General features: G+C 56.6%; 1 protein-coding gene across 1 annotated transcript in view; it reads left to right on the plus strand.

The window, feature by feature from the left end:
* WIZ (WIZ zinc finger) overlaps positions 1-11522 on the plus strand; it is a 44051-nt gene extending 32529 nt beyond the window's left edge. The window contains exons 8-12 of the mRNA XM_085563130.1: positions 1331-1876; positions 2638-3081; positions 4546-4944; positions 7953-8142; positions 10581-11522. Of these exons, the coding sequence (XP_085419256.1) occupies positions 1331-1876; positions 2638-3081; positions 4546-4944; positions 7953-8142; positions 10581-10734 (1733 nt within the window). The 3' untranslated portion in view covers positions 10735-11522. The remainder of the gene's footprint in view (positions 1-1330; positions 1877-2637; positions 3082-4545; positions 4945-7952; positions 8143-10580) is intronic.
* Positions 11523-12254: the final 732 nt, after the last annotated feature.

Genomic DNA, 12254 nt, shown 5'->3' on the forward strand with positions numbered 1-12254 from the left:
TGCGTTGTAATGGGTTTTTATTGGATTTTAGTGTAGTTTAATGGGGTGTAATGGGGTTTTTATTGGGGTTTAGTGGGGTTTAGTGGGGTTTAGTGGGGTGTAATGGATTTTAGTGGGGTGTAGTGGGCTGTAATGGGGTTGTAGTGGAGTGACAGCCGCTGGGAGTTTTGCAGGGAATTCCTCGGGAAGCACAACTTCCCTTTCCCTCCAAATCCCGGGAATCCCCTCAGCCCCAAACCCCACCGGATCACTTTTAACCCCTTGTCTCCCGTGTCCCAGCCTCAGGCCGTGACCAGACCCCCACCAGATCACTTTTAACCCCTTCTGTCCCGTGTCCCAGCCTCGGGCTCGGAGCCGTGCCCCCAAACCCCCACCGGATCACTTTTAACCCCTTGTCTCCCGTGTCCCAGCCTCGGGCTCGGAGCCGTGTCCCCCAAACCCACTGGATCACTTTTTAACCCCTTGTCTCCCGTGTCCCAGCCTCAGGCTCGGAGACGTGCCCCCCAAATCCCACCGGATCACTTTTAACCCCTTCTCTCCCGTGTCCCAGCCTCAGGCCGTGACCAGACCCCCACCAGATCACTTTTAACCCCTTCTCTCCCGTGTCCCCACTGTCCCAGCCTCGGGCTCGGAGCCGTGCCCCCCAAACCCCCATTGGATCAGTTTTTAACCCCTTTTCTCCCATTTTCCCTCTTAAACCCCCACCGGATCACTTTTAACCCCTTCTCTCCCGTGTCCCAGCCTCAGGCTCGGAGCTGTGCCCCCCAAACCCCACCAGATCACTTTTAACCCCTTCTCTCCCGTGTCCCAGCCTCGGGCTCGGAGCCGTGTCCCCCAAACCCCACCGGATCACTTTTTAACCCCTTGTCTCCCGTGTCCCAGCCTCAGGCCGTGACCAGACCCCCACCAGATCACTTTTTAACCCCTTCTCTCCCGTGTCCCAGCCTCGGGCTCGGAGCCGTGCCCCCAAACCTCCATTGGATCACTTTTTAACCCCTTCTCTCCCATATCCCAGCCTCGGGCTCAGAGCCGTGCCCCCCAAACCCCACCAGATCACTTTTAACCCCTTGTCTCCCGTGTCCCAGCCTCAGGCCGTGACCAGACCCCCACCGGATCACTTTTTAACCCCTTGTCTCCCGTGTCCCAGCCTCGGGCTCGAAGCCGTGTCCCCCAAACCCCCATTGGATCAGTTTTTAACCCCTTTTCTCCCATTTTCCCTCTTAAACCCCCACCAGATCACTTTTAACCCCTTCTCTCCCATGTCCCAGCCTCAGGCCATGACCAGACCCCCACCGGATCACTTTTTAACCCCTTCTCTCCCGTGTCCCAGCCTCGGGCTCGGAGCCGTGCCGCGACATCCGCTGCGAGTTCTGCGGGGAGTTCTTCGAGAACCGCAAGGGGCTGTCGAGCCACGCGCGCTCCCACCTGCGGCAGATGGGGGTGACCGAGTGGTACGTCAACGGCTCGCCCATCGACACGCTGCGTGAGATCCTGACGCGCCGCCGCTCCGGCCACCCCAAGCCGCCCGCCAAGAGCCTCCTGGCCGGGCTGGCGCCGCTGGAGCCGCCGCGGCCGCCGGGGCCGGAGCTGCACCTGCCCGGGCTGGGCAAGAAGCTGCCGGCGCCGCTGAGCCCGCCGGGGCCGGCGCCCGGCGCGGCCTCGCCGCCGCCCACGGCCCGCAAGATGTTCCCGGGGCTGGCCCTGCACAAGAAGCTCAAGCCGGAGCAGCTCAGGGTGGAGATCAAGCGGGAGCTGATGGCAGCGGGAGGAGGAGGAGGAGGAGGAGGAGGAGGAGCCGGGATCCATCCCGGGGAGGCGCCGGCGCCGCCGGACCCGGCCTGGGCGGCGCACGAGGAGATGGCGCCGCTCAACCTCTGTGAGTGGTTTTGGGGTTTGTCGTGGGGATTTGGGGGGTTCAGGGATCATTCAAAGGATTTGGGGAGCTGGGATCCATCCCAGGATTTGGGGAGCTGGGATCCATCCCAGGGCCATGAGGAGATGGCACCGCTCAACCTCTGTGAGTGCTTTTGGGGTTTGTCGTGGGGATTTGGGGGGTTCAGGGATCATTCAAAGGATTTGGGGAGCTGGGATCCATCCCAGGATTTGGGGGGCTGGGATCCATCCCAGGATTTGGGGGGCTGGGATCCATCCCAGGATTTGGGGAGTTCAGGGATCCATCCCAGGGCCACGAGGAGATGGCGCCGCTCAACCTCTGTGAGTGGTTTTGGGGTTTGTCGTGGGGATTTGGGGGGTTCAGGGATCATTCAAAGGATTTGGGGAGCTGGGATCCATCCCAGGATTTGGGGAGCTGGGATCCATCCCAGGATTTGGGGGGCTCAGAGATCATCCCAGAGATTTGGGGCTCTAAAATCCCATCCAGGGGGTTCCTTCCCTCCCTGATCCCCGAGTTTCCCTCTGCAGCCTCCCGGGCGGACCCAATGCATGACATCCCCTGGCTTGGGGCTCATCCCGGGGATTTTGGGGACACTCTGAGCTCCTGCCAGGGATTTTGGGGACACTCGGAGCCCATCCCAGGGATTTTGGGGACACTCTGAGCCCATCCCGGGGATTTTGGGGACACTCGGAGCCCATCCCGGGGGTTCCCTCCCTCCCTGATCCCAGAATTTCCCTCTGCAGCCTCCCGGGCAGACCCGGTGCGCGACATCCGCTGCGAGTTCTGCGGGGAGTTCTTCGAGAACCGCAAGGGGCTGTCGAGCCACGCGCGCTCCCACCTGCGGCAGATGGGGGTGACCGAGTGGTCGGTGAACGGCTCGCCCATCGACACGCTGCGCGAGATCCTCAGGAAGAAATCCAAGCCCTGCCTCATCAAGAAGGAGCCGCCGGCGCCGCCGGGGCTGGAGCCGGGCGAGGAGGGCGCCGAGCCGCACGCGGCGCCGCCGGGGCTGGGCCTGGGCAAGCCGGGCTCGGGGCTGGCCCTGGCGCCGCTGGGCTCCAAAAACGCCGCAGCCTTCCTGGCCACCAAGAGGCCGCTGGGCGAGGAGAGGCTGGGCGGGCACGGCGAGGCCAAGCACAAAGCCCTCGAGCTGGGCTTCAAGGCCAAGGCCCTGCACGACAAGGCCTGTGAGTGCTGGGGGAAATTCCCGGGAATTTTGGGGAATTTTGGGGTTTTTGGGATGGTTTTGGGTGGTTTTGGGCGGGCACGGCGAGGCCAAGCACAAAGCCTTCGAGCTGGGCTTCAAGGCCAAGGCCCTGCACGACAAGGCCTGTGAGTGCTGGGGGAAATTCCCGGGAATTTTGGGGATTTTGGGGTTTTTGGGATGGTTTTGGGTGGTTTTGGGCGGGCACGGCGAGGCCAAGCACAAAGCCTTCGAGCTGGGCTTCAAGGCCAAGGCCCTGCACGACAAGGCCTGTGAGTGCTGGGGGAATTCCCAGGAATTTTGGGGATTTTGGGGTTTTTGGGATGGTTTTGGGAGGGTTTAGGAGGGTTTGTGGTGTTTTTGGGATGGGCTGGGAGTGCCTTCGAGCTGGGCTTCAAGGCCAAGGCCCTGCACGACAAGGCTGGTGAGTGCTGGGGGATTCCCGGGAATTTTGGGGTTTTTGGGGTTTTTTGTTTTGGGATATTTTCGGGATTGGCTGGAAACACGTTTTTTCCCATTTTTTCCCATTCTTTCTCCATTTTTCCACGTTCTCCCTGCTGCGAGCTCTGTGGGCTCTGCTCTGAGAGCAGCGAGGCACTTGGGCAGTGCCCATGCCCCGTTTTCTGTATATTAGTCCCATTTTCATCCTGGTTTTTCCCATTTTCCCTATTTGTTTTCAGCATTTTGTCCCATTTTCCCCTACTTTAACCCCATTTTTCTGTATTTCCCAGCAGCAGAGGCCTGCTGCGAGCTCTGCGGGCTGTACTTCGAGAACCGCAAGGCGCTGGCCAGCCACGCCTGGGCGCACCTGCGGCAGTTCATTGTTAATTCCCGTTTTAATCTCATTTTTCCCTATTTTAACCCCATTTTTTCCCGTTTTCCCCTATTTTCACCCCATTTTTTCCCCGTTTCCCAGCAGCAGAGGCCTGCTGCGAGCTCTGCGGGCTGTACTTCGAGAACCGCAAGGCGCTGGCCAGCCACGCCCGGGCGCACCTGCGGCAGTTCATTGTTAATTCCCGTTTTAATCTCGTTTTATCCCATTTTCTCAGTGTTTTTTCCCATTTTCCCCTATTTTCACCCCATTTTTCCCCATTTCCCAGCAGCAGAGGCCTGCTGCGAGCTCTGCGGGCTGTACTTCGAGAACCGCAAGGCGCTGGCCAGCCACGCCCGGGCGCACCTGCGGCAGTTCATTGTTAATTCCCATTTTTCCCTATTTTAACCCCATTTTTTCCCGTTTTCCCCTATTTTCACCCCATTTTTTCCCCGTTTCCCAGCAGCAGAGGCCTGCTGCGAGCTCTGCGGGCTGTACTTCGAGAACCGCAAGGCGCTGGCCAGCCACGCCCGGGCGCACCTGTGGCAGTTCATTGTTAATTCCCATTTTTCCCTATTTTAACCCCATTTTTTCCCATTTTCCCCTACTTTAACCCCATTCTTCCCCGTTTCCCAGCAGCAGAGGCCTGCTGCGAGCTCTGCGGGCTGTACTTCGAGAACCGCAAGGCGCTGGCCAGCCACGCCCGGGCGCACCTGCGGCAGTTCGGCGTCACCGAGTGGTGCGTCAACGGCTCGCCCATCGAGACGCTGCGCGAGTGGATCCGGCACCGGCCCCACAAGGCCGGCGCCTACCGCAGCTACATCCAGGGCGGCCGCCCCTTCTCCAAGAAGTTCCGGAGCTCGGCGCACCCGCGGGAGCCGCGCGGCGCCGCCGCCGTGCCCTTCCTGCCCAAGGGCGGGCTGGCGGCCGAGGCGGCGCTGGGCGACTGCGCCAAGGGCGCCGAGGGCGCCGAGCGGGCGCTGGGCTCGCCCCTGGGGCTGGTCAAGGTGGAGGAGCCGAGGGGCAACTTCAGCAGTGAGTGACGGGGGAAAAAATGGGGATTTGGGGTGGGGAAAATGGGAAATGTGGGAATTGGGGTGGGGAATGTGGGGTTTGGGGTGGGGAATGTGGGAATTGGGACAGGGAAAATGGGAAATGTGGGGTTTGGGGTGGGGAATGTGGGAATTGGGATGGGGAATGTGGGGTTTGGGGTGGGGCCCCTGGGGCTGGTCAAGGTGGAGGAGCCGAGGGGCAACTTCAGCAGTGAGTGACGGGGGGAAAAATGGGGATTTGGGGTGGGGAAAATGGGAAATGTGGGGTTTGGGGTGGGGAAAATGGGAAATGTGGGGTTTGGGGTGGGGAAAATGGGAAATGTGGGGTTTGGGGTGGGGAATGTGGGGTTTGGGGTGGGGAATGTGGGAATTGGGACAGGGAAATGTGGGGTTTGGGGTGGGGAATGTGGGGTTTGGGGTGGGAAAAATGGGAAATGTGGGGTTTGGGGTGGGGAATGTGGGAATTGGGATGGGGAATGTGGGAATTGGGACAGGGAAATGTGGGGTTTGGGGTGGGGAATGTGGGATTTGGGGTGGGAAAAATGGGAAATGTGGGGTTTGGGGTGGGGAATGTGGGGTTTGGGACAGGGAAAATGGAAAATGTGGGGTTTGGGGTGGGGAATGTGGGGTTTGGGACGGGGAAAATGGGAAATGTGGGGTTTGGGACAGGAAAATGTGGGGTTTGGGGTGGGGAAAATGGGATTTGGGGTTTGGAAATAGGATTTGGGGTGGGAAATGTGGGGTGTGGGATGGGGAAAATGGGAAATGTGGGAATTGGGGTGGGGAATGTGGGGTTTGGGGTTTGGGGTGGGAAATGTGGGGTTTGGGACAGGGAAAATGGGAAATGTGGGAATTGGGGTGGGAAATGTGGGGTTTGGGACAGGGGAAAATGGGAAATGTGGGAATTGGGGTGGGAAAAATGGGAAATGTGGGGTTTGGGGTTGGGAAAATGGGAAATGTGGGGTTTGGAACGGGGAAAATGGGAAATGTGGGGTTTGGGGTGGGGAATGTGGGGTTTGGGGCTGGTCAAGGTGGAGGAGCAGAGGGGCAACTTCAGCAGTGAGTGACGGGGGGAAAATGGGGATTTGTGGAATTGGGACAGGGAAAATGGGAATTGAGGGGTTTGGGGTGGGGAATGTGGGGTTTGGGGTGGGGAAAATGGGAAATGTGGGGTTTGGGACAGGAAAATGTGGGGTTTGGGACAGGGAAATGTGGGGTTTCAGGTGGGGAAAATGGGATTTGGGGTTTGGAAATAGGATTTGGGGTGGGAAATGTGGGGTGTGGGATGGGGAAAATGGGAAATGTGGGAATTGGGGTGGGGAATGTGGGAATTGGGGTTTGGGGTGGGAAATGTGGGGTTTGGGGTTTGGGGTGGGAAATGTGGGAATTGGGGTGGGAAATGTGGGGTTTGGGGTGGGAAATGTGGGAATTGGGGTGGGAAAAATGGGAAATGTGGGGTTTGGGGTTGGGAAAATGGGAAATGTGGGGTTTGGAACAGGGAAAATGGGAAATGTGGGGTTTGGGGTGGGGAATGTGGGAATTGGGACGGGGAAAATGGGAAATGTGGGGTTTGGGGTGGGGAATGTGGGGTTTGGGGCTGGTCAAGGTGGAGGAGCCGAGGGGCAACTTCAGCAGTGAGTGACGGGGGGAAAATGGGAAATGTGGGAATTGGGACAGGGAAAATGGGAAATGTGGGGTTTGGGGTGGGGAATGTGGGAATTGGGACGGGGAAAATGGGAAATGTGGGGTTTGGAACGGGGAAAATGGGAATTGAGGGGTTTGGGGTGGGGAATGTGGGGTTTGGGGTGGGGAAAATAGGAAATGTGGGGTTTGGGACAGGGAAATGTGGGGTTTCAGGTGGGGCAAATGGGATTTGGGGTTTGGAAATAGGATTTGGGGTGGGAAATGTGGGGTGTGGGACAGGGAAAATGGGAAATGTGGGAATTGGGGTGGGGAATGTGGGAATTGGGAATGGGGTCAGAATTGGGAATGGGGTCAGGATTGGGGAATTGGGAATGGGTCAGGATTGGGAACTGGGGATGGAAATGGGAATTGGGAATGGGATTGGGAATGGGGTCAGAATTGGGAATGTGAAATTGGGAATGGGGTCAGGATTGGGGAATTGGGAATGGGGTCAGGATTGGGGAATTGGGAATGGGGTCAGGACCGGGAACTGGGAATTGGGAATGGGATTGGGAACGGGCTCAGGATTGGGGAATTGGGAACAAGCTCAGGACCGGGACTGGGGAGCTGGGAATGGGATTGGGAACGGGCTCAGGATTGAGAACTGGGAATTGGGAATGGGATTGGGAAGGGGCTCAGGACTGAGAACTGGGAATTGGGAATGGGATTGGGAAGGGGCTCAGGACTGAGAACTGGGAATTGGGAATGGGATTGGGAACGGGCTCAGGACTGGGGAATTGGGAATGGGATTGGGAATGGGGTCAGGATTGGGAATTGGGAATGGGATTGGGAAGGGGCTCAGGACCGGGAACTGGGAATTGGGAATGGGATTGGGAAGGGGCTCAGGACCGGGAGCGGGGAGCTGGGAATGGGATTGGGAACGGGCTCAGGACTGGGGAATTGGGAATGGGATTGGGAATGGGGTCAGGATTGGGAATTGGGAATGGGATTGGGAAGGGGCTCAGGACCGGGAGCGGGGAGCTGGGAATGGGATTGGGAACGGGCTCAGGACTGGGGAATTGGGAATGGGATTGGGAACGGGCTCAGGACTGGGGAATTGGGAATGGGATTGGGAAGGGGCTCAGGACCGGGAGCGGGGAGCTGGGAATGGGATTGGGAATGGGGTCAGGATTGGGAATTGGGAATGGGATTGGGAAGGGGCTCAGGACTCGGGAATTGGGAATGGGATTGGGAAGGGGCTCAGGACCGGGAGCGGGGAGCCGGCAATGTGAACCCGGGATCGGCGGCGGGGCCGGGCTCCGGAGCGGCGCCCGGAGCCGCCCCATTCCCCGGCGGTCGCCGTGGCAGAGTTCGAGCGGCGCCAGGCGCGGCCCCTGGAGCCGCCGCCGCCCCGCGACGCCGCCGGCAGCGACTTCCCACGGAAGCCGCCGGAGCCGCGGCCGCCGCCGCGCGTCCGCCCGGTGCCGGCGCTGGTGCCGCGCCCGCCGCAGACCTCGCTGGTCAAGTTCGTGGGCGACATCTACACCCTCAAGTGCAGGTGGGACGCGGCCGGCGGCGCCGTCCTGCCGCCCGCGCCTCGGCCCCGGGGCCGGGAGCTTCCGGGAGCGTCTCCGGGATCTCCCGCTCTTCCCTCCCTGCCCTGGGCTCTTCCCCCTTTTCCTCTTTTCCCCTTTCCCTCATCCCCATCCCTGGTTTTGGCTGTTTTCCTGCCTTTTCCTGTTTTCCCCTTTCCCTCATCCCCATCCCTGTTTTTCCCTCTTTTCCTGCCTTTTCCTCCTTTCCCTCATCCCCATCCCTGTTTTTCCCCCTTTTCCTGCCTTTTCCTCCTTTCCCTCATCCCCATCCCTGTTTTTCCCCCTTTTCCTGTTTTCCCCTTTCCCTCATCCCCATCCCTGTTTTTGGCTGTTTTCCTCTTTTCCCCTTTCCCTCATCCCCATCCCTGTTTTTGGCTGTTTTCCTGTTTTCCCCTTTCCCTCATCCCCATCCCTGTTTTTCCCCCTTTTCCTGTTTTCCCCTTTCCCTCATCCCTATCCCTATTTTTCCCCCTTTTCCTGCATTTTCCCTTTTCCTTCATGCCCATCCCTATTTTTGTCTGTTTTCTGCCTCTTTTCCTGCCTTTTCCTCCTTTCCCTCATCCCCATCCCTATTTTTCCCTCTTTTCCTGCCTTTTCCCCTTTCCTTCATCCCCATCCCCATTTTTGGCTGTTTTCCTCTGTTTCCCCCTTTCCTTCATGCCCATCCCTATTTTTCCCTCTTTTCCTGCCTTTCCCCCTTTCCTTCATGCCCATCCCTGTTTTTCCCTCTTTTCCTGTATTTTTCCCCCTTTCCCTCATCCCTATCCCTATTTTTTCCCTCTTTTCCTCTGTTTTCCCCCTTTCCTTCATGCCCATCCCTGTTTTTCCCCCTTTTCCTGCATTTTCCCCCTTTCCCTCATCCCCATCCCTATTTTTGGCCGTTTTCCCCCTTTTCCTCTGTTTTCCCTCCCCCATCCCATTTTTTGAGGCCTTTTTCCCCCTTTTCCTGATTTTCCCCCCTTTCCCTTCTCTCCCATCCCATTTTTTGGAATTTCCCAGCTTTCCCTCATTTTCCCCCATTTCCTTCTTCCCCCATCCCATTTTCTTGGGGTTTTTCCCCATTTCCCTCCCCCCACCCCAGCCCCGTTTCCATCATTCCCAATCCCCAAAATCCGGGAATTCTTGTTGAAATCAGGCGGAATTCCTCCCGAAATCAGGGAATTCCTCCCAAAATTGGGGAATTCCTTCCAAAATTGGGGAATTCCTCCTGAATTTTGGGAATTCCTGCTGAAATCAGGAGGTATTCCTCCCAAAAACAGGGAAGTCCTCCTGAAATTGGGGAATTTCCCCCCCAAATCTGGGAATTCCAGCCGAAATCTGGGAATTCCTCCCAACATCAGGGAATTCCTCCCGAAATTGGGGAATTCCTCCCAAAATATGGAAATTCCTGACGAAATTGGGGGAATTCATCCCAAAATTGGGGAATTCCTCCCAAAATAGGGAAATTCTTGATGAAATTGGGGGGAGTTCCTCCCGAATTTGGGGATTTCCTCCCGAATCCCTGGAATTCCTGCTGAAATCCCTGGAATTCCATCTGAGTTCCTGGAATTCTGTCTGAAATCCCAGGAATTCCTGCTGAAATTGGGGGAATTCCTCCCAAAATTGGGGATTTCCTCCCGAATCCTGGGAATTCCGTCTGAAATCCTGGGAATTCCATCTGAATTCCTGGAATTCCATCTGAAATCCTGGGAATTCAATCTGAAATCCCAGGAATTCCATCTGAAATCCCCGGAATTCTGTCTGAAATCCCAGGAATTGCATCTGAAATCCCTGGAATTCCATCTGAAATCCAGGAATTCTGTCTGAAATCTGGGAATTCCGTCTGAAATCTCGGGAATTCTGTCTGAAATTCGGAAATTCCGTCTGAAATCTTGGGAATTCCTCCCAAATCCCGGGAATTCCGTCTGAAATCTTGGGAATTCCGTCCGAATCCCGGGAATTCCGTCCGAAACCCCGGGAATTCCTCCCGAATCCCGGGAATTCCTCCCGAATCCCGGGAATTCCTCCCAAATCCCAGGAATTCCGTCTGAAATCTCGGGAATTCCTCCCGAATCCTGGGAATTCCGTCTGAAATCTTGGGAATTCCGTCCGAATCCCGGGAATTCCGTCTGAAATCTCGGGAATTCCGTCTGAAACCCCGGGAATTCCATCCGAAACCCCGGGAATTCCTCCCGAATCCCGGGAATTCCTCCCGAATCCTGGGAATTCCTCCCAAATCCCAGGAATTCCGTCTGAAATCTCGGGAATTCCTCCCGAATCCCGGGAATTCCGTCTGAAATCTCGGGAATTCCGTCTGAAACCCCGGGAATTCCTCCCAAATCCCCGGAATTCCTCCCAAATCCCCGGAATTCCGTCCGAAATGCGGGAATTCCTGCCGACTCCGGGAATTGCGCGGTTGCAGGTTCTGCGAGGTGCAGTTCCGGGGCCCGCTGTCCATCCAGGAGGAGTGGCTGCGGCACCTGCAGCGCCACATCCTGGACATGAGTTTCTCCGCGGCGGATCCGTGCCGGAGCCAGGCGCCCCCGGAGCCGCCGGCGCTGCCCGGCGCGCCCTGAGCCGCTTCCCGGAATTCCCGCATCCCGAAAACCGCCGCGGGATCCCCCGGCAATTCCCAGCCCCGCTCCCGGCGGCAGGAAGAAGGAAAATCCCAAATTTTGTATCCCAAAGAACCGGCGGCGCCGTGGCGGCGCCTCGGGGAGGGAATTCCCGGAATTCCCGGAATTCCCGGGGGGAAGCGCTGTGGATTTTGTACATTTGGACCCTCGCCGAGCTGTAAATTCCCGGTTTTTTTTGGTTTTTTCCCCGTTTTTATTTTTTTTGGTTTGTTTTTTTAGTGGCCCCGTAGATGTCGGAATTGCCTCAGTTCCGGGGTTGCATGTTCCCAAAATTCCCATTTTTCCCAAGCGAATCCCGCGGGATTCTCCCCGCTCCTCCCGCCGCCGATTCCCAAAATTCCCCCGGCGGCGGAGCCGGGAAATCCCGTGGGAATCCCCAAAATTCCGGGAGGATTCGGCTCCGTTTTTCCCCCCAAATTCCCATTTTTTGTTTGTTTTTTTTCCTGTCGTTCTCGGTTTTATTCCCGTTTTTCCCCCCTCATCCCGACTTTTTTAAACTCTAGATTCGTGTAGAAAGCCAAGGGAAAAAAAAAAAAATCCATTTTTATTTGGGAATCCCGAAACTTCCGGATTTCGGAAGGAATTTTAACGGAGAAATATTTTGGGGTTTTTTTTTTTTCCCTTTTTTTTTTTTTTTTTAAATTTTATTTCCACGTTTTTCGGGACGTTTCCGGCGGTTCCTGTACCCGGGGCTGGGCAACGATGGATTAAATTCTTCTGGAGATGAATTCCCGGGAAAAACGGAGCCTCTGGATGCCTGGAATGCGCGATTTGGGGAATTCCAGGGGAAGTTGGGAAAATTTGGGGGAAATTTGGTGAAGTTCCAGGGAAATCAGGGGAAATTTGGGGGAATTCCAGGGAAATTTGGGAAATTCAGGAGGACTTGGGGGAATTCCTGGGAAATTTGGGGGAAATTTGGGAGAATCCAGGGAAATTTGGGGAAATTAGGGGGAATTCCAGGGAAATTTGGGGAAATTCCTGGGAAATTCGGGGAAGTTCCAGGGAAATCCAGGGAAATCCAGGGAAATTTGGGAGAATCCAGGGAAATTTGGGGGAATTCCAGGGAAATTAGGGAAATTCAGGTGGACTTGGGGGAACCAATTCCTGGGAAATTTGGGGAAGTTCCGGGGAAATTTGGGAAAATTTGAGGGAAATTTGGGGGGGAAATCCAGGGGGATTTTTGGGAATTCCAGGGAAGTTTCGGGGAAATTCAGGGGAAATTTGGGAGAATCCAGGGAAAATTGGGGGAATTCCAGGGAAATTGGAGGAAATTTGGGGGAAATCTGGGGAAATCCGGGAGGATTAGAGGGAATCCAGGGGAATTTTGGGGAAATTTGGGAAAATTTCAGGGAAATTTGGGGGGAAATCCAGGGAAATTTGGGGAATTGCAGGGAGGATTGAAGGAGGGGAGGGGTCAGGGATGGGTTTGAATCCTGGGATTTGGGATTTGAGAGTTTGGG

Source organism: Lonchura striata, chromosome 30, assembly GCF_050655825.1.
Source record: "Lonchura striata isolate lonStrDom1 chromosome 30, ASM5065582v1, whole genome shotgun sequence".
NCBI classification, from domain to species: domain Eukaryota; kingdom Metazoa; phylum Chordata; class Aves; order Passeriformes; family Estrildidae; genus Lonchura; species Lonchura striata.